The sequence below is a fragment of the Rhinoderma darwinii genome, chromosome 2 (assembly GCF_050947455.1).
Source record: "Rhinoderma darwinii isolate aRhiDar2 chromosome 2, aRhiDar2.hap1, whole genome shotgun sequence".
Lineage (NCBI taxonomy): Eukaryota > Metazoa > Chordata > Amphibia > Anura > Rhinodermatidae > Rhinoderma > Rhinoderma darwinii.
The window spans coordinates 108,735,813-108,758,937 of record NC_134688.1 but is presented as its reverse complement, the minus strand read 5'-3'; the positions used below and the strand labels follow the sequence as shown (position 1 = coordinate 108,758,937).

General features: G+C 44.8%; 1 protein-coding gene across 3 annotated transcripts in view; it reads right to left on the bottom strand.

The window, feature by feature from the left end:
- Positions 1–23,125, bottom strand: part of GLS2 (glutaminase 2) — a 155,349-nt gene that overhangs the window by 103,261 nt on the left and 28,963 nt on the right. For 2 of the 3 annotated variants that reach the window (XM_075852092.1, XM_075852093.1), the window contains exons 2-4: positions 17,229–17,325; positions 11,760–11,881; positions 10,067–10,196 (exon numbers count right to left, since the gene is read on the bottom strand). In XM_075852092.1, coding sequence (XP_075708207.1) covers positions 10,067–10,196; positions 11,760–11,881; positions 17,229–17,325 — 349 coding nt within the window. The remainder of the gene's footprint in view (positions 1–10,066; positions 10,197–11,759; positions 11,882–17,228; positions 17,326–23,125) is intronic. The other variant, XM_075852094.1, reaches the window with a different exon arrangement.

Sequence of the window (23,125 nt, the reverse complement as noted above, 5' to 3'; positions counted from 1 at the left end):
CAATGTGCTGATGTCCCCCCTCCTGGATTTCCAGTTCAACAAGAAGTGGTGTATCTGGATATATCTAAAATGCTCCGATGGGGGCATCGAGTGTGAGTCCTTAAAGTAATCCAGAGTTCTGATGTCCCCCCCTACAAAAAAGTCCTTAATCCTGTAAAACCCCTTATTGAGCCACCACCGGAATTCCATTCTACGCAGACCCGGAGGAAAGGCAGAATTACCCGTGATGGTCATGAGCGGATTATGGGGTGATTTAATATGGAATCTCTTTCTAAGCGAGTCCCACAGCTGTAACATCTGAGAAAGCACAGGGGAGAGAACCGGAGGCCTGTCCGAGGACTCCATCCACAGTAGCGTTTCCAGCGGGAAACTGGTACATGCGGCCGTCTCAATTTGCGTCCACTGGGGACAGTATGGTCTCGCATACATATCTGTAAATTGCGCCAGACGTGCTGCGTGATAGTATTGTTGGATATTGGGAACCCCCAGACCCCCCGCCGTTTTAGGGGTGAATAAAGTTTGTCTCTGTATTCTCGGTCTTTTAGAACCCCAAATAAACCCCATGATGAGCCCTTGGATTTGTCTAAGCGCCTTCTGAGGGACCACAATAGGGAGCGTGCGAAAATAATATAGCAATCTGGGCAATATCGTCATTTTGATGGAGGCAATGCGGCCAAACCATGAAAGATTAAGAGGGGACCATCTAGTGAGATCCGTAGCTATTTGTTGAAAAAGTGGAGGGAAATTGTCCTCGTAAAGGGACTCTATGGTAGGCGTCAATTTAATACCCAAATACGTCAATCTACGTGCATCCCAATGAAAATCAAAGTTAATTTTTAGGAGCTTCACTACCCCTATTGGCAATGTAAGATTCATTGCCACCGACTTGGAGTGATTGACCTTAAGCCCAGACAGCTTGCCAAACTGATCAAGAATATGAAAGAGATTCGGCAATGATGTGAGAGGTGTCGATATGAAAAGCAGTATGTCATCCGCAAACAAGGCACATTTGTGTTCTACTCCTCCCACCTTCACCCCCCTAATGTCGGGAGAATCTCGTATGAGGTTGGCCAATGGCTCAATAGCCAGCGCAAACAGGGAAGGCGATAGCGGGCACCCCTGTCGCGTTCCTCTGCATATTGGAAAAGCTCCCGACATAAATCCCCTAGAATTTATTTTTGCTGTAGGAAGACAATATAAGATCTTAAGAATAGACAAAAATCCCGTACCGAAGCCCATTCTCTCAAGGACATAAAACAAATAGTCCCAGGATAGCGAGTCAAAGGCTTTCTGAAGGTCAAGGCTTAATAACATACTTTGACGTCCGGAAGTGCCATCCCACCCCGAACGAACAGCTGAGATAATGTCCACAGCCCGTCTCGTCTGGTCTTCCGCCTGGCGGAGGGGTATAAATCCCGCCTGATCCTTATGTATATATGTGGCTAGGAATGAATTCAATCTAACCGCCAGAATTTTTGTCATAATCTTAAGATCCACATCAAGAAGGGATATCGGGCGATAGTTAGCCTGATCTGTATGATCCTTATGAGGCTTGGGGATAAGATGTATATAGGCTAGATTCGAAAAAGGGGGCAAATTGTTACCCTCCCGATAAGCATTGAACAATTCAACCATGTGCGGGGCCAGGACCTCCCTAAAGTGTTTGTAATAACCTGAGGAAAACCCATCTGGCCCCGGGGCTTTGTGAGCCTTCAGATTTTTAATAACATCCAATACCTCCTCCAATCTAAATTCAGCATCCAGTGTTTCTCTATCCCCTTGGGAAAGTTTAGTAGGGAATGTTTTTTCCAACAAGACCCTAGCCTTATTTTTATCAAACTGAGGTGGAGCTGAGTACAACGCTGAATAAAAATCCTGAAAGGCCTTTACAACTTTTGTGGGATTCTGTGATAAAGATCCATCCGCCAATCGCAGTTTCGGTGGTGTTGAGGTGTTAAATCGGGGCGTGAGGCGTCTAGAGAGTAATGTTCCCGGTTTATCCCCTTGTGTAAAAAACTTATGTTGTGACCAACGCAGACTTTTTTCCGCCCAACTTGTCAGACATAAATTTAATTCTGTTCTAGCTTCTGCTAATTTTGCTTTAATAACTGCTGAGGGGTCTGTTTTAAATTTCTTAGACAGGTCCGCAAACTTCCTCTCCTTTAACGCCAGAACCTCCTTCAACCGTTTCTTATTACGCGAGGCTATCTGGATGAATTTCCCCCTAATCACTGCTTTGTGAGCCGCCCAATTGGACATAATTGAGGTGTCTGGTGCCTTATTAAGTAGAAAATATGTGTCCAATTCCCTTTGGATTTCTTTAACTATCTCCTGATCCGATAGTAATGACTCATTCAATCTCCAAGAGGAGATAGGCGGTCTCCCACATAAATCTGACAACCGAACCACAATCGGGTCATGATCAGACCAGGGTGTAGCTAAAATCCTAGCATCCGTGACCTTAGGGAGTAAGCTAGTTGACATCATAACATGATCAATACGGGTGTGGATATTATGGGCTGAGGAGAAATAAGTATAATCCCTTGCTGTGGGGTTAAAATCCCGCCAGACATCTATGACGTCCACCGAATGGAAGAAACGTGCTACTTGTATGCTGGTTGACGTAGGAGGTATAAGTCGCACCCTGAATGCGTGGGATTTATCCATGGACGCGTCCAAGGCGATATTAGAATCCCCACCCATGATTATCGGGCCCTCTATCGATGAATGGATCTTGCGCCACATACCCTGGAAGAACGCCGGTTGATTGGAGTTCGGGGCATAGTAGTTAATAAAGGTTATTGGAGATTCATGTAACAGACCCGAGACCAGGATGTACCTGCCATCCGGGTCAGAGATCGTGTTGTGAGGTGTAAACGGGACCGACCGAGACAACCATATGCCCACTCCCCTGTGCTTAGTAGAGGCACTAGCCAAAAATTTTTGTGAGTAGTGTTTATGAAAGTACGATGGAGCAGAGGAGGTAGAAAAATGCGTTTCCTGTAAAAATAGTATATCAACATGAGAGGATTTATAATACAAGAAAGCTTTTCGACGCTTGATCGGGGAATTAAGGCCCTGCACATTATGTGTGAGTAAGCTAAAGGTTTTAGCAGATTCCATGGCCGCCATCATAGAGCAGGAGGTAGAACCATGTGCGTATTAGGATCCCGCCATAGAGACAAAGGTCAGAAATAGGAAAGAAAGGAAAGGGAAGGGGGTAAAAGACAGAACAAAAATAAGACATACACAAGGTATCAATAGTACCGAACATAGTCTACCGACTAGGCAGTCAAGGAAGACTGCTAACAGGGGGACAGCAGACCGTCGTGAAGGCACAGCATTTCCGAAAATATATATCCAGACATTCAACCCCTTAACCTATATCAACCCTGAGCATAATAGGCATTCACATGTTAAATATAAGGTAAAGCAAACTTTCATATTTTTTAAAAAAAACAAAACAAACATATCTATAGCCAGAGTACCAACTCACTGCGAACTTGACCCATCCAAACCCTTCCTCGCCTTTTTCGGGTCAGCTTATAAACAAATTTCCATTACTATAAGTGGGAGTCCAGAGAAGCAAAAGAAATCCCCACATCCCCCCCAACGTATGGATCCCCGGCTCCCAGTCCGCTGAGAACTGCAAATGGCGGTATCCGGCTGAAATTCAGCCTCCGTGCTGCTTGAAGACATCTCCGGCCGATATGAAGAATAAAGAAAGAGAAAGAAAAAGAAACTATCTGCTTCTATAATCGACCTCCTTTCCGTCATGTCGGATTCAATTGTTGCCGACGAGATTCCACCCTCTGTTCCCGAGGAAACTCTGGACGGCCTCCTTGGGTACGCCATATTGGTGACAACGGGGGATCCCGTATGGGGAGTCGGGAGGAACTGGCTTTATCCTGGGGTGGTAGAATATGTAAGTCCCTCAGCAGGTCCTCTCCCTCCTGTAGCGTAGAGAAGCCATATTGCCTATTATTGCGCATGAAGAGGAGACGAAATGGGAATGCCCACCGGTATGGAATCGCATGGTGTTTGAGGGTCTGCAGAATAGGGCGAAGCATCCGCCTTTTTTGAATGGTTTGGGGAGCCAAATCAGCATATATCTGAACCGCTGTATTATAAATGGTGATCACCGGAAGCTTCCTAGCTCTTTCCATCACCTTCTCCTTAATCGAATAATAGTGGAGTTTCACTATAATATCTCTGGGAAGTCCATCCCTCCTCATGGCCGTCAAAGCTCTATGGGCCCGGTCAATTTCCATATGTGATTCCGATATATCAGGTATCAAGGTAGTGAGTAGCAGGCGAACCACCCCCGGTACCTCCGTCTGAGATTCCGGGACCCCTCTGATCCTGAAGTTATAGCGTCGAGAACGATTTTCCAGGTCCTCAATTCTGGTGTTCGCTTCCTCCAATTGCTCCTGCAGATCCTCCATAAATCTAGTATTCTGGTTAACTCTTGCAGTGACTGAGGTCATTTTGGTCTCAATAGCCTGCATATGCGCCCCCACTTTGTGTAAATCTTGATGTACCGCGGCTATCTTGGAGCTTATTTCCCCCATCTGAGCTTGCATGGCTCTTGATATGCAGGAAAAGATGGCGTCCTCTGTCAACCCGGAAGTAATGGCCGGCTGCATGGGCGAGTGCTGTGAGACGTGAACGGGCGCTAATTGCGGCAGTCCCAGGTCTGGGATCGGGCCCTCTTCTTGTAAATCCTCCTGTGCCTGCAATAGTGATGTGCTGCTATTTTCCCGCAGGAGCACAGGATAATCCTGTGATAACACCGCCGAACTGGATTCTATCTGTGTCCCCTGCTGCTGCTGCAGCAGGCCTTGCTCCGCCATGTTCGGCGCCGCCATCAGCATATCTGCCACGGACCTCTGAGCCTGGGTTTGCTTACCCCTTCTTCCACTCCCTCTGGCCATAGGTGGATGCCCGAACCTCTAAGGTACCTCTCCTTTCTTTTATGGGTCTCGATGTCTGCTGTTAGCGATATATATGCTGGATTGCCTTCACGAGGTGCGGAGCCTGGTTAGAACGCGTCCACCATGTTCAGCTGCGCGCATGCGCCCCTATCAAGTATTCTGGATTATTGAAACATCTTGAAAATTATGTAACATTTAGACCCCCTACACAAATGGCAGAAATGTTGCGGATTTTCAGTGCAGATTTCCCAACGGAAATCCGCAGTGGATTACAGTACTAGCCATGTGGATAAGAGTTAAACATATCTCATCCACATGCAGTGGAACATTTTCCGCACTGAAATCGGTGCATGCTGTGGATTCTGAAATCCGCAGCATGCTCGTTCTGTTACGGATGTTCACAGTGAATTTCACTTTTTCAATGTGGAAGGGGTGAAATCTGGAGTGAATCCACACTCAACACTTGCGGATCTGGCTGAAAAATCCACATCATATTGACACGTGTGTGGTTACCCTTAGGATGGGTTCACACGAGCATGTTACGTCCGTAATGGCCGGAACGTATTCCGGCCGCAAGTCCCGGACTGAACACAGTGCATGGAGCCGGGCTCCTAGAATCATAGTTATGTACGATGCTAGGAGTCCCTGCCTCTCCGTGGAACTACTGTCCCATACTGAAAACATGATTACAGTACGGGACAGTTGTCCTGCAGCGAGGCAGGGACTCCTAGCATCGTACATAACTATGATGCTAGGAGCCCGGCTCCCTGCACTGTGTTCGGTCCGGGACTTGCGGCCGAAATACGTTCCGTCCATTACGGACGTAACATGCTCGTGTGAACCCAGCCTAACTATTTACTGACGTGTGGAGGGAACCTCCGGGAAAACAACATACAATGAAATGCAAATTTCAAATATACTAATATAACTGTTTTTTAATCAGGAGAATATTATAATGGTTATCACTCATCAGCCTTCTGGTTTGTGGGTGCTGGAATGAAGGGATTTTACTGCTGTAGAAAATTCGATGAACATATTTACATCCTGTACATTAGCTTTATCTACACTGTAGCATTAATTTATATCTTCTACATTTTATATCTAGAGGTATTATAACATGCCTGCCAATTGTTCCATTTTTTGTGAAGGGTAGTCTTAAAGGGGGTTTCCCATGAGCGACATTTATGACATAGCCACAGGATATGTCATAAATGTCAGATAGGTGCGGGTCCCAGAGGTGGGACCCACATCTATCTCTAGAACAGGGCCCCCTAAACCCCATTGTAGCTTTTTGTGCTCACGTTGACTCCCGGCCACTTCCTGGTTACATAATCGGGAGTTACAGAAACAGCATAACTCGCTGAGCTACTCTTTTTCCATAACTCCCATACAGAAGCAGCGTAGCATGCGAGCGACGCTGTTTCCGTAACTACCAATCAGTTCTATGGGCACTGGCGTAGCTATAGGGGTCGCAGCGGTCACAATTGCGACCGGGCCCCGAAGCCAGGGGGCCCACAGCCCCCCCGCACCACATCAATAAAAAGTTACTATAGTAACTCGGGCCGCGGGCCCCTGTTACTATAGTAACAGACTGTACTTAGCTTCCTGGTTCCGGATCGCAGCGGAGGTCCTGACGTCAAGCGCTGTGCGCAGCGCATGACGTCACAGCGTTATGCGCCGTGCACAGCATCGAGAGGACAGAACTACCGCCGCGGCTGAAGAGGAAGGTAAGATTAGCCCTGACTGGCGGGGTCCGACTCCCGGGACCCGCCAATCAGCTGTTTTGAAGGGGCCGCAGCACTCGTACGAGAGCTGCTCCCCTTCATTCCGGTCACACTGTGAATCGGTGTCGGCGATTCACAAAGTGAGCGAGTAGTGAAATGAAGGGGAAGCAGCTCTTGTACGAGTGCTGCGGCCCCTTCAAAACAGCTGATTTGCGGGCCCCCGGAGACACATCAGCTATTGATGGCCTATCCTGTGGATAGGCCATGAATGTTTAGGGACTGCACAACCGCTAAGCCTACGATGTAGCAGGCTTAGGGGGCCCATGAGACAGAATCACAGATTGTGTGATCCTATCTGCTGGGCCCTGTATCTAAGCCAATCACATGGTAGGCTTAGATACATGGCCCAGGTGTGATCCTGTCTGATGGGCCCTGTATATAAGCCTACCACACTGTAGGTTTAGATACAGGGCCCCAGCACACAGTAATCTTATACTGTATAAGATTACTGTCTGCTGGACCCTGTATCTAAGCCTACATTGTGGTAGGCTTATTTACAGGGTCCCACAGACAGTATCACACATGGGCCCTGTATCTAAGCCTAACACATGTGTTACTAATCGTTTTTCTTGTGTGTTTTCTTACAGGTTCGGTCGTTGGACTACGGCGGATTCCAGGACGACTTCGATGACGGCTTTTTTTTAATTATCAATAAAATGGTTAATGAGGGTTGTGTGGGTTTTTTTTTTATTTCAATAAAATATCTTTTCTATGTCTTTGTGTTTTTTTTTTAAACTATATTACTACCGCCTTAGTAATGGCTGCCGGCTGATTGATAGTATCCATTGCTAAGGCGGGGCTTAGTGTTAGCCAGTGCAGAGGCGAACACTAACCCCCTTTATTACCCCGGTACCCACCGCCACCAGGGGTGCTGGGAAGAGCCGGGTACCATCCAGTACTCGACCATCTGTAGTGATGGTCGGCCACTGGGGTGGCCGCAGGCTGGTATTATCAGGAGGGGAAAGGCCAAAAACAGCGGCCTTTCCCATCCTGGTAATGCTAGACTGCTGCTGCTTTATTGTATCTGGCTGGTTATGAAAAATGGGGGGGGACCCCACGTCATTTAAAAAAAAAAAAAAAAAAATTAATTGGAAAGAACAGCCAGATACAACACAGCAGCAGGCAGCATTACCAGGGTGGTAGGGGCCACTGTTTTTGGCCTTCCCCAGCCTAATACTACCAGCCTGCGGCCACCCCGGTGCCTGACCGTCACTACAGATGGTTGGGTACTGGTTCGTACCCAGCTCTTCCCAGTACCCCTGGTGGCGGTGGGTACCGGGGTAATAATGGGGGTTAGTGTTAGCCTCTGCACCTGCTAACATTAAGCCCCGCCTTAGTAATGGAGGTTGTCAATCAGCCAGCGGCCATTACTAAGGCGGTGATAATAAAGTTTAAAAAGATACAAGCACATAGAAAAAATATTTTATTTAAATAAAAAAACACAACCCTCATTAACCATTTTATTGAGAATAAAAAAACGCCGTCATTGAAGTCCTCGAATCCGAAGTCCAACAACCGAACCTGTAAAAAACACAAACACACAAAAATAATCAGTAACACATAAAGAAGCAAAATTATTATTCTTACCTTTCCTGGGTCCAGCGCTGGAGCCGCAATGTCAGCAAGTTGAGCCCTGTATCTAATCCAATCATGTGTGATGCTGTCTGCTGAGCCACTGTATCTAATCCTATCATGTGTTATACTGTCTGCTGGGCCCTATATCTAATCCAATCATGTGTGATACTGTCTGCTGAGCCACTGTATCTAATCCTATCATGTGTGATACTGTCTGCTGGGCCCTATCTCTAATCCTATCATGTGTGATACTGTCTGCTGAGCCGCTGTATCTAATCCTATCATGTGTGATACTGTCTGCTGAGCCACTGTATCTAATCCTATCATGTGTGATACTGTCTGCTGGGCCACTGCATCTAATCCTATCATATGTGATACTGTCTGCTCAGCCACTGTATCTAATCCTATCATGTGTGATACTGTCTGCTCAGCCACTGTATCTAAACCTATCATGTGTGATACTGTCTGCTTAGCCAATGTATCTAATCCTATCCATAGTTTATAGGGTCGTAGTGCTATAGATATGCTATGCTGTCTCCTATACACACATTTTTTTTGGGGCGGACACATATGTATTGGGGCTATTTCCCCCGACATTTTAAGCCCTGAGGGTATGTTCACATGGCAGCGTCCGTGACGGCTGAAATTACGGGGCTGTTTTCAGGAGAAAACAGCTCCGGAATTTCAAACGTAATGGCATGTGCAGGTGTCTTTCGCTGCGTCCATTACGGACGTAATTGGAGCTGTTTTTCCATGGAGTCCATGGAAAACGGCTCCATTTCCGTCTGAAGAAGTGACAGGCACTTCTTTGACGCGGGCATCTTTTTTACACTCCGCCTTTTGACAGCGGCGCGTAAAAAAAATGACCGTCGGCACAGAACATCGTAAGACCCATTCAAATGAATGGGCAGATGTTTGCCAATGCTTTTGAGCCGCATTTTCGGACGTAATTCAATGCTAAAACGCCCTAATTACGTCCGTAAATAGGGTGTGTGAACCCAGCCTTAGTGACGCCCCGTCTGCTAGTGCTGCATTGTTGTGTCACTTAGGAGACCCAGCGATGCAGCTGAAAGCTGCGGACCGTCGGCCATAAGGAGTTTGCAAGGGGGGGGGGGCAATAAGAACTTTTGCATTGGGGCCCATGAGCCTTTAGCTACGCCCCTGTCTATGGGGCTTACAGAAACAGCATAGCTCATGGAGCTACGCTGTTTACGTAATTCATGATCGGAAATCAGCCGAAACACAAAGAGGTAGAACAGGGTTTAGGGGCCCCTTCTAGAGATAGGTGCAGGTCCCAGAGGTGACCCGCATCTATCTGACATTTATGACATATCATGTGGATACCGTTAGGCTTGAGAAAGACCCTCCACTTGTCACGGGTCAAAACGTTGCTATTTTTACAGGATGTTTGACCAATAAAATAACTTATTGATTGAAACTTGGGAGACGTGTGCTGCTGTTCACCACGCTTTTTCTGAAGATTACATTACGTCAGACTGGGTTTGTCTGATTTTACAGCGTGACACCGCTCCTGATAACGGGATTTGTGCTGCTTAAAATATTGTATTTTTTATATCATGTGGATATGTCATAAATATCCCCATGGGAGAACCCCTTAAATTTTTAGCAATGCTTCTCCTAAAAGTAGTAACACACTTCTAATCAATTTTGCAAATTTACAATTTTTGTCTATTACACATTTAGTTTTGTTGCATTTGTCAGTTAAGCTTATATTTGATACTATTTAAATTTTTAAGTAAAACAAGTGCTCACCTCCCCTTCCTTTAAACTGCGGGCATTCTCATACAGCCGGTTTATATTTAATGAGAACTGTTCGAAGTCTGGAATCACAAACTTCTTACACACAATCTGAGTCAGGAGAACAATGTTACCCTGAACACACCTATAAAGAGGAAATTATAAAGTGCTATTTAAATCCCTAATTCACACAGGGTACAGTTTGCACATTAATATTCTAGTAAGGCTGGATTCACATGAGCATGTTCGATCCGTAATGGACGGAACGTATTTCGGCCGAAAGTCCCGGACCGAACACACTGCAGGGAGCCGGGCTCCTAGCATCATAGTTATGTACGACGCTAGGAGTCCCTGCCTTGCTGCGGGACAACTGTCCCGTACTGTAATCATGTTTTCAAAATAGGACAGTAGTTCCACGGAGAGGCAGGGACTCCTAGCATCGTACATAACTATGATTCTAGGAGCCCGGCTCCTTGCAGTGTGTTTGGTCCGGGACTTGCGGCCGAAATACGTTCCGTCCTTTACGGACTGAACATGCTCGTGTGAATCCAGCCTAATCCCTAGATATGTGTTAAAAAATTGAAAGAAATTACATAAAGCTGACCACAGAAGTCCCAAAACATGAAAGTGTTTGATGCACAGACGTAGCACAGGGCCTTTGTGTGATGCCGTATGATACCTCAGTATGGCGCTGTACTATGTAGATGTTTGGGGAGAACACCTACATAATCAATGTCTTCTGGAATGAGCATGCTGAATTTTTTTTATAAGAAATCCAACAGAAAAAAATGTCTGTATGCCTCTGTATGACATCAAATGCATATGGAGGTAATGTATGGCCCCCAAGGAGTGCCATGGATGCCATATTAGAGCTCTGAACAGGCCGTAATACACCATGTGTAAGAGCCCTTTTGATCGCTTTCAGGTATTCAGTGGGAGGGGGGCCTATTTTCCACTCTTGCTTTTGCTACTTTCGGTGAGGGTATTAAAGGAGTTGACTCACCAAAAAGACAACCGCTTTCATATTGGGTCTGACAACCCCGGCAATTATTTTGTCGGGGGAAGCCACAGCGAGGCGTACAGCAGCAGTTGCAAGGGACATGTAATATTACATGTCAGTCATTTAAATGAATGACTGTCCATGCAATAAATGAGTGGCTCGAGTCCGCCATAGTAGGAGTTGTTCTTATAGGGTAGCTCTGCGTGCTGGCTCATATAGGGGGGGGACCCCCTCTATTATGTCCATATGCCCTAATAGGGAATAACCACCAGGAAAGGAGCAGATACAAACAGATATTTCCCTTGATACAAATGATTTTCACCATGGAAAATCGTTCATATCATGGGTGATATTGTACCACATTAAATTTTCTTAGAAGAATGAACAATAAGCTCGGGTTCCCACGTAGGGTAAACACTGTGGAATTTCCGCAAGAGAATTCTGTGTGGAAATTCCGCAGCCTTTACAGTAGCAGCAAAGTGAATGAGATTTAGAAAAATCTCATGCCCACGCGGTGCCCATAAGGGGCAGATGTGTACAGGACCTAAGAAATGATCATTTTCACTACTAGAAAAACAAATAAATACTATACAAGTACTATAAACTTACACATTTACATTTGTAATATTATTTGGAATAATTGTTATCCCATTTTTTAAGGTCCGTTCTTTTTTAAAGTTACTTAGGTTATTGTCATAAGAAGATTACTTTTGAAAGATTTCTAAGTCCATCGATGCTCCTATCATTGACTCCTGTATCGTATAATGCAGAATGTCCATACAATCCTTCAGCCTGGGGTCTGTTGCAAGCAGTCCATTCGCTTTCAGTGTCTATAATGATAAACATCAAGTCAGATGATGAAATGAAGAATAACAACACTAAAGTATTAGTCATGGTTCTTTCAATATTTATATACCTTTTATATTTTGTGGCAAATTGTAAGAAGAATTAATTATTTAAGTTAATGCTTATTACACAATTTATTATTTTACAGGAACTCTTCAGACATTAAAAGAAATGTTGACCTGTGGAGAGTACGGATTTCTGCGTCAATGTACATTTTATCATGATCGTTTTGTATGCACAATGCTGTATTTACAGCTTGTGCAGATCAAGGCACTGGTGTTGCTTTTGACCTCATATCACCTGTACTTTCTCATCTATCTACCCCATTCGCAAATTCATTATTGAGAATGCTCAGTTTTTGGAATATGGAACTCAGTTGAAATCTCTGCATTAGCTAAATCCTAATATGATCTCTTGCTAACCCCTATTGAATGCTGCAGCCCCAGCGTTGCTTCTTTTTCTGCATCTCTGCATTGAGAACTATGCCTATTCCATTCCCCAGATCAGCAAAATTCTCAGCAACTGCCTGGCATATGCTGAAATGCTTTTGAGGTATTGGCTTACCCTGCCAACCCCCCACCCCCCAGGACCATTAGTGGCTAGTTAAGAAAACATCCCTGGTTCATATACATTTCAGTTTAGCTACAGGCACTAGTCCTGAACGGCCAAATCTCAAAGATCCAGCCATTCAAGGCTCAGGCTGTACATGTAAACCTGTTGAAATAGTTTTTTTTAACCCAAACTGCTTTTTGGCCTAATATTACCAATTACTGTGGTGGGAAAACCCATTTAGAGTGTACTATAACTGTAGACTTGTAGATTACATACAATTGTAAGAAATTGTTGCACCTTGACTGCTCTGGTTTGGGACTGGATAGTGCAATTTAGTGAAGACCTCTGTAAAAGAGAGCATTATGTAGACTTCTTGGACAGTAACCTATGCCTTTACCATTGCTGTGAAGCGACAACTCCCATCATTCCCCAATTACAGGCTTTCATGTATTGTTGTTTTCCAGCATTTTGAGAGCCATAGACTGCAGATCACGGGTGTAGACCGAGTAGACCGGGTGTAGACTCCAGAGTAGTCATCTTTCTACACATATTTTCATGTCATAACTGACAATTAATGAGGAGAATGTGATTTTAATCATTAGTTACTAAACACCACAATGGTCTAATAACAATGCTTAAAGGATTTGTAAACCTTTTTGACTGGCATTTTTTTTTTTAAATAAAATGGTCAGTCATTGTGATTAATGCAACTTTCTAAATAGTTTTTATTAAAAATTCTCATTGCTTTTTGAGATAAAGCAGCTCTCTATTCTCTATACAGAGCAGCTGTATCATTCCCTAAATCCTACTCCTGTCAGATCCACGGGAAATCGGGCCCTGATTGTCTCTGGCACGCAGGATCCAACTGTTATCTATCACATCTAAGTTCATAACTTAGATGTGATCGATTTCAGGTGGATCCTGTGTCAGGACCCGTTGACCCTGAACCCATCAGGTCCGCGGGACTGATGGATTCAGGTCATAGCGAAAGATACAGCTGCTCTGTATAGAGAATACAGAGCAGCTGTATCTCAAAAAAGTAAAAATAATTTTTAATAAAAATGGTAAAGTTGCACCAAACACACCAATCAGTGTGTCAGAAGTCAATCAACCTTTATATATACATATGTGTATATGTGTGTATATATATGTATATATATATATATGTATATGTATATGTATATATATATATATATATATATATATGCCATTCAAAGGATTGAAAAGGTGCTGAAACTTCTCAGTACCGTAGGACAGACAGGAGTTCCCATAGAGATCACTGATCTCTCTGGAAAAAAGTCAGAATAAATTTTTGCAAGGTGAATGTTGCAACAGAGGCAAGCTGTTTAGTCACCCCCATCTAAACCATTCCCATGGGTACTGCACCAGAAGTCATCTCAGTGAGGACTTCTACTTCTCCTCAGGCCACCTGTCAAAGAGATTAAAGAAGAACTGACACATATATATATACCATATTTTTCAGACTATAAGACGCACCCAGGTTTTAGACAACAGAAAATAGGAGAAAAAAAATAACATATTTCACTTCTTTTATAAAGAAAAAACTGTGGGTTAAAAAAAAAAAAAATTGTTCAGTTTCACCACATTCTGAGAGCCATAACTTATATCTTTCCATCGTTTGAGCAGTGTGAGGGCTTAGTTTTTGCGGGACGAGCTGTAGTTTTTGTTAGCACCATTTTTTAGTACATACGATTTTCTGATCACTTTTTATTTCATTCTTTTTAGCGCTATGGTGACCAAAAGACAACGATTCTGGTGTGTTCCATTTTTTTTTTTACGCCGTTCACTGTGAGAGTCAAGTAAAGCTATATTGTCATAGTTTCAGACTTTTACGGACGCAGCGATACCATTTTTTTAATTATTTTTTTATTTTTACATTGTGCTTGGGGAAAAATGCGAAAAGGTTTTTCTTTTTATCTTTTTAAAAATGTAAACATGTTATTAGTTCCCCTAGGGAACTTGAACCAGCGATCATTAGATCGTTGGTACAATACACTGCAATACATGGATGAGTTACGGAAACAGCGTAACTCACTCAGCTACGCTGTTTCCGTAACTCCCATAGTAGTGAATGGCAGTTACAGAAGCTGCATAGCATGCTACACTGTTTCCGTAACTACTATTCAGTTCTATGGGAGTTACGTAAACTGCGTAGCTCAACGAGTTACGCTTTTTCCGGAAGTCGACCATGTAACCAGGAAGTGGCCGGAAGACAGCGGAGCCGGGTAAGATAAAACGGGTTTAGGGGGCCCCGTTCTAGAGATGGGACCCGCATCTATCTGACATTTATAACATATCCTGTGGATATGTCATATATGTCCTTCCTGGGAAAACCACTATAAATGCCGCGGTTGCTATAGTTAAACGACCAGGAACAGTGCCATCGTTGTCCCTTGACTGCCGACTATAAGACGCAGGGACTTTTTAGCAAGACTTATTCTTGCTAAAAACTGCGTCTTATAGTCCGAAAAATACGGTATATACAAAAATAGCACTGGACATGAATGCATCTGACCAGACACTAATTATAGTGCTTATACTCTTTGAATATACTTTTATCTCATCTTACTCTAAGTACTGTATATCCAATTATTAATGATGTTACATAGTTAAAGTTTGCATCTTTTTCTTCTGTCTAGCAAAATACAGTCCTAGCCATAGTAAAAGCAGTGCTAAGAGATACCTGAAAAAAAGGAAAAGTTATATATAAGAAATAATTGTAACATATTAGGCGCACAAAATTCCCATTTACTATTATATCAATTAGGGTGTGTTCACATCTACATCACCTTTCCGTTCATGGGTTTCGCTAGACCTTTCCGTCGGAGGAACCAATGAACTGAAAGGCAAAAGGAAACCATAGCTTCCGTTTGCTTTAACATTGATTGCAATGGTTATGCTTCCGTTGCAAATGGTTTCTGTTTGTCAATGTTCCGTAAGGTTTCGGTTTTCTTGCCGGAAACAATAGCGCAGTCGACTGTATTTAATTTCATTACAGGGGTATTCAAACATACACATTTATTGCTTATCTATACAATATACAATAAATATTTGATCAGTGGGGTCTTCACTTCGGGACCTCTACAGTTTAGTAGAATAAGTGTACCATGTCCCCAGCATATACATTGCAACTGAAATATGAGGAGAGGAAAGGACTGCAGACCTGTCCGCACATATGAGATATAAGGAATTATCTGAGCTGTTTCCATATCCAACATAGACTATAATGAATAGTGCCTGCGCACAGGCTGCCAACTCTAGCCCTCTACTAAACTCTCCCCTTAGCAGAAATATGTACAAGAGGGGACACAGGAGCCTCTTCTAGTGATTGTGGGCAGTGGCGTAACTACCGCTATAGCAGCCGTAGCAGCTGCTACGGGGCCCGCAGCATGAGGGGCCCGTGCCACACGCCGGCACGGGCCCCCCCCCATGGCCGGAGGCTCTGCTAGCAGCTGCTATGGCTGCTACAGCGCGATGCCACTGAAGGGGTTGTTCCTACAAAAGACATGCATCCCCTATCCACAGGATAGGGGATACATGTGTGATCGCTGGGACGCCCAACGATAAGGAGAACGGGGGACCGAAAGTCCCCCGAAGTTCTCCATGACAAACCTCGGACTTCCGGGGTCTGTCTGCAGCTCCATACAAATGACTTGCGCACCGGTCGCGCTTGTGCGCATGCGTGACCAGCGCTCCTTTCATTTTTATGGAACTGCGCAGACGCCGGAAGTCCGAGGTTTGTCATGGAGAACTTCGGGGGACTTTCGGTCCCCCGTTCTCCTTATCGCTGGGCGTCCCAGCGATCACACATGTATCCCCTATCCTGTGGATAGGGGGTGCATGTCTTTTGTAGGACAAACTATAGGCCGTTTTTTTTGGGGGGGGGGGGGCTATATGGTGTTATCTACAGCGAGTGGGGCTATATGGCGTTATCTGCAGAGGGGGGGGCAATATGGTGTTATCTACAAGGGGGTGTCTGTATGGTGTTATCTACAGGGGGGTGTCTGTATGGCGTTCTCTACAGGGGGGCTGTATGGCGTTATCTACAGGGGGCTGTATGGCGTTATCTACAGTGGGGGCTGTATGGCGTTATATACTGGGGGCTGTATGGTGTTATCTACAGGGGGCTGTATGGCGTTATCTACAGGGGGGCTGTATGGCGTTATCTACAGGGGGCTGTGTATGGCGCTATCTACAGGGGGGCTGTAAGGCGTTATCTACAGGGGGCTGTGTATGGTGCAATCTATAGGGGGCGCTGTTTGGTGGAATCTATAGGGAGGCACTATCTACAAGGGGGGGTTGTGTGATACCCAGTGGAGGGGGGGCCCCAGTCAAAAGTTTGCTATGGGGCCCAGTCTTCCCTAGTTACGCCCCTGATTGTGGGTGTCCCAATGGTCAATGCCCAATATGTAGGGCATATCCTTATGAATAGCCATTAGCATTTATGCAGTAACCTAGCTTTCTTCCAATACATAATTTAGTAGCTTCCTCTAGATGTTTAAAGACAGGCCTTTTATACGACCTCAAATTCACTAATGACCAATATTAACCAAAATAGGTCAAAACCCTCTCTGAACAAGTCTACAAGCTCCACCCTATACACTTACTTAGAATCTTGTAGGTCTATAATAGTTTATCATATTGTTTTTAGCTGTCTATATGTTATTCTTGGAGGTGTATGAGAATATATGTTTCTTTTCTTCTCCACGGTCTAAATGTTATGTCCATACTTTTTAGGAAGTAATAATAGTATCTTACATTAATAAACTTGTTGACTGGAAGTTGTTCCTGTCCATCAGAAATTGTGTAAAAGAGAAGGTTGGTAAGGCGATGTAGGACAGTGTTGCTTGTAATTCTGAAATTAAAGGAAACAAAAAAAAAAAGTATTCAATGTTTTTAATATACACACATTACCAGCACTCTTCCACATCAAAGGCACTACACATGATACAATAATGTTTGCATTCTATCACGCTGTAATGGCAGGAAGGAGGTGAAGGGAAAGTGAGCCCTAATCTACCCACCGCCCTGTCCCTGCCTACTTGCAACGACCCGCCCTAGGCGACGGGGTACAACTGGGTGGCGGTCCCTACGCTGTCTAAGTGCACGGGAGAACAAACAGGGAACACGCAAGGGAAGGGGCAGTAGCCCACAGAACGCCGCGAGGAAACGGAGCGGTAAAGGAGCAGTCCGGACCAGGATGAAGTGGAGTATACCCAAGTGAGCACGGAGAAGGAAGCAAGCCAGAGGCAAAGCAAAGCAGGTTAAGCGGAACTGCAGCAAGGCAGAAGCACGGCAGAAGCAGGCTGGAGCAAGCAGAAGTGGGGCCAGGAATCCAGAAGAATTACAAGCACTGAGGAGGGGAACACGGCAGGTAATAAAGGACAGGGGGCGGAGCTAACTCCGACTGACCAGGCCGCGATAGGCTCTCCCACTCCTGAGCCTGCCACCCTGGTTGGTGGGAGATGGTGTCAGTCGAACAGGTCTGGCCTCAGGTGTGGATTGATTAATCCCAGGAGTATACCTAGACGTAGTACCTGGCAGATCCCTAACAGTACTCCCCCTTTTATGAGGGGCCACCGGACCCTTACTAAGAGGACCCGGTTTAGTAGGGAAGAGAAGGTGGAACCTCCTGATTAATACCCCAGCGTGAACATCACGGGCAGGTACCCAAGTCCTCTCCTCCGGCCCGTATCCTCTCCAATGGACCAGGTACTGGATGGAGCCCTGGACCATCCTACTGTCCATAATCTTGGCCACCTCGAATTCCACCCCCTCAGGGGTGAGAACGGGAACAGGAGGTTTCCTCGAGGGGGACCAGGACGGGGAGCAGCGTTTAAGGAGGGAGGCATGGAAGACGTCATGTATGCGAAAGGATGGGGGCAGCTCCAGACGGAAGGATACAGGGTTGAGGACTTCAATGATCTTATAAGGTCCAATAAATCGGGGAGCAAACTTCCTGGACGGAACCTTAAGGCGCAAGTTCCTGGACGACAACCAAACCAAATCCCCGACGACAAACCGGGGGTTAGCAGAACGTCTACTATCCGCCTGAATCTTTTGTGCGCTCTGGGACGCCTCTAGGTTCTTCTGAACCTGGGCCCAGACAGTGCACAGTTTCCGGGCTTGTAATTATGTAATGGCAGGAAGGAGGTGAAGGGAAAGTGAGCCCTAATCTACCCACCGCCCTGTCCCTGCCTACTTGCAACGACCCGCCCTAGGCGACGGGGTACAACTGGGCGGCGGTCCCTAGGCTGTCTAAGTGCACGGGAGAACAAACAGGGAACACGCAAGAGAAGGGGCAGTAGCCCACGGAACGCCGCGAGGAAACGGAGCGGTGAAGGAGCAGTCCGGACCAGGATGAAGTGGAGTATACCCAAGTGAGCACGGAGAAGGAAGCAAGCCAGAGGCAAAGCAAAGCAGGTTAAGCGGAACTGCAGCAAGGCAGAAGCACGGCAGAAGCAGGTTGGAGCAAGCAGCAGTGGGGCCAGGAATCCAGAAGAATTACAAGCACTGAGGAGGGGAACACGGCAGGTAATAAAGGACAGGGGGCGGAGCTAACTCCGACTGACCAGGCCGCGATAGGCTCTCCCACTCCTGAGCCTGCCACCCTGGTTGGTGGGAGATGGTGTCAGTCGAACAGGTCTGGCCTCAGGTGTGGATTGATTAATCCCAGGAGTATACCTAGACGTAGTACCTGGCAGATCCCTAACACACGCCTTAACCCCTTAAGGACGCAGCCTAGTTTTGGCCTTAAGGCTCAGAGCCCATTTTTCAAATCTGACATATTTCACTTTATGTGGTAATAACGTCGCAATGCTTAAACCTACCCAAGCGATTCTGAGATTGTTTTCTCGTGACACATTGGGCTTCATGTTCTAGGTAAAATTTGGTCGATATATTCAGTGTTTATTGGTGAAAAATTGCAAAATTTAGAGAAAATTTTGAAAAAATAGCATTTTTCAGAATTTAAATGCATCTGCTTGTAAAACAGACGGTTATACCACCCACAATAGTCACTAGTTCACATTTCCCATATGTCTACTTTAGATTGGCATCGTTTTTTGAACATTCTTTTATTTTTCTTGGACGTTACAAGGCTTAGAACATAAACAACAATTTCTCATATTTTTAAGAAAATGTCAAAAGCCTTTTTTTTAAGGTACCTGTTCAGTTCTGAAGTGGCTTTGAGGGGCCTATGTATTAGAAACCCTGATAAAACACCCCATTTTAAAAACTAGACCCCTCAGAGTATTCAAAACAGCATTTAGAAAGTTTTTTAACCCTTCAGGCATTTCACAGGAATTAAAGCAAAGTGGAGGTGAACTTTGCAAATTTCATTTTTCTTGCGGAATTTCAATTTTATTCATTTTTTTTTCTGTAACACAGAAGGTTTTACCAGAGAAACACTACTAAATATGTATTGTCCAGATTCTGAAGTTTTTAGAAATGTCCCACATGTGGCCCTACTGCGCTCGTGGACTAAAACACAAGCCCTAGAAGCAAAGAAGCACCTAGTGCATTTTGAGTCCTCTTTTTTATTAGAATATATTTTAGGCAGCATGCCAGGTTTGAAGAGGTGTTGAGGTGCCAAAACAGTAGGAATCCCCCAATAGTGACCCCATTTTGGAAACTACACCCCTCAAGGAATTCATTTATGGTTGTTGTTACCATTTTGACAGCACAGTTTTTTCACAGCACGTATTTGAATTGGGCTGTGAAATGAGAAAAATGACATTTTTTCCAATAAAATGTCATTTGTGATCAAAATTTCTTATTTTCACAGGGAACAAAATACCCCATTTGGTTGCCCAATTTGTCCTTAGTGTGGCAATACCCCATTTGTGGTGATAAACTGCCGTTTGGGCCCATGGGAGGGCTCAGAAGGAAAGGAGCGCTATATGTTTGTTGGAGTCCAGATTTTGCTGGATTGGTTTTCGGGTGCCATGTCGCATTTGCAGAGCCTCAGGGGTATCAAAGCAATGGAAAACCACCAAAAGTGACCCCATTTTGGAAACTACACCCCTCAAGGAATTCATTTATGGTTGTTGTTAGCATTTTGAGCACACAGTTTTTTCACAGCACCTATTTCAATTGGGCTGTGACATTAAAAAAATGACATTTTTTCCAATAAGATGTAATTTTTTATCAAAATTTCTTATTTTCACAGGGAACAAAATGCTCAATTTTGTTGCCCAATTTCTCCTGAGTGCAGCAATACCCCATTTGTGGCAATAAACTGCCGTTTGGGCCCATGGGAGGCCTCAGAAGGGAAGGAGCGCTGTGTGTTCTTTGGAGTCCAGATTTTGCTGGATTGGTTTTCGGCTGCCATGTCGCATTTGCAGAGCCCCAGAGGTATCAAAGCAATGGAAACCCACCAGAAGTGACCCCATTTTGGAAACTACACCCCTCAAGGAATTAATTTATGGGTAATGTGACCATTTAGACCCCATAGTTTCTTCACAGAACTTATTTGAATTGGGCTGGGAATTAAAAAAATATATATTTTTTCCAATAATATGTCATTTTAGCTCAAAAATTCTTATTTTCACAAGAAATAAAATACTCCATTTTGTTGCCCAATTTGTCCTGAGTGCGGCAATACCCCATTTGTGGTGATAAACTGCCGTTTGGGCCCATGGGAGGGCTCAGAAGGAAAGGAGCGCTGTGTGTTCTTTGGAGTCCAGATTTTGCTGGATTGGTTTTCGGGTGCCATGTCGCATTTGCAGAGCCCCAGAGCTATCAAAGCAATAGAAAACAATCACAAATGACCCCATTTTGGAAACTACACCCCTCAAGGAATTCATTTATGGGTGTTGTGACTATTTTGACCCCATAGTTTTTTCACAGAACTAATTTGAATTGGGCTGGGAATGAAAACAAAATTATTTTTTCCAAATAATATGTAGTTTGGGCTGAAAATTTCTTATTTTCACAAGAAACAAAATACCCCATTCTGTTGCGCAATTTGTTCTGAGGGCCGCAATACCCCATTTGTTGTGATAAACTGCCGTTTGGGCCCATGGGAGGGCTCAGAAGGAAAGGACCACCATTTGGCCTACTGGGGATTTTCTGGTGTGAAGTCATGTATGCAGAAGCCCCTGAGGTACCAGTACAGTTGAAACCCGCAAGAAGTGACCCCGTTTTAAAAACTACACCCTTAAGGCATTCATCTAGAGGTGTAGTGAGCATTTTGACCGGAGACCTACACCCCATAAACTGTAATGTGGGTTCTCCCGGGTATGGCAATACCCTACATGTGGCTGTTATCAGCTGCCTGGGCACACAGCAGGGCTCAGAGGGGAAAGACAAGGGGGGATAAGCTGTGCGGAGGGCATCAGGGTAAGTAAAATTGGGGTAAATTATAAACCAAGGGATGTATGATAAATTTTAAAACACTCTTTCATACAGAGCTCTGGTTATTCGGGACACGTGTCACAATGATATATTGTGTCATCCCTTATCGCCCTCTTATAGCAGACTTTGCACCTCTTTTGACTTTTTCCCTTCTTGCCAGTTTGGGGAACTTCCCCTGGAAAGTGTTGCCGCCCTGGTACGATGCGTGTGGCCCCGCTTCCAGAAGTACTGGGTGCCCCCCCTTCTTGGTCCCTAAAGATTAGGTTCTTGATAATCACCTCTTGAAATTCCAGGAAAGTTCCCGTCTGGCCTGCACATCGACGTAGCACGTACGCATTGTACAATGCCATCTGTATGATGTGCCCGGCCAGCTTCTTATACCACACCGCATAGCGCTGTAGGGCTTCAGGGCTTGATCTTACAAGTCCACCCCTCCCATGTACCTATTGTAGTCCAGGATGCAGTCTGGTTTGGGGGTGGCCTTTCCTTCATATATCCTAAACCTGTAGGTATACCCTGATGCACTCTCGCAGCTTATACATCTTCACGCCATACCTTGCCCTCTTACCCGGCAGGTACTCGCGGAATTGAACCCTCCCTTTAAAATGTACCAGGGACTCATCAATAGAAATACACTTCTCGGGGTGTATGCTGGGGAAAACCGGGCACTGGAATGGTCTAATAGGGGTCTCCGTTTATACAAACGGTCAAAACTGGGGTCATCTCGGGGTGGGCACGGCTCATTATCAGTATAATGTAAGAAGCGAAGTATTGCCTCATTTATTTATTTTTTTAGGTTCCAGTTCAGTTCTGAAGTTGCTTTGAGGGGCCCATATATTAGAAACCCCTATCAAATACCCCATTTTAGAAACTAGACCCCTCAAAGTATTCACAACAGCATTTAGAAAGTTTATGAACCCTTTAGGTGTTTCACAGGAATTTAGAGCAAAGTAGAGGTGAAATTTACATTTTTTTTTTTGTCAGAAAATCCTCTTTATACCATTTTTTTTATACCACAAAAGGATTTATCAGTGAAACGCAAATTAATACGTATTGCCCAGATTCTGCAGTTTTTAGAAATATCCCACATGTGGCCCTAGTGCGGTAATGGACTGAAGCACCAGCCTCAGAAGCAAAGGCGCACCTAGTGGATTTTGAGGCCTCTTTTTTATTAGGCACCATGTCCGGTTTGAAGAGGTCTTGTGGTGCCAAAACATTGGGAACCCCCCAAAAGTGACCCCAATTTGGAAACTAGACCCCTTGAGGAATCCATTGTAGTTTTCTTGGGGTGCATGCGG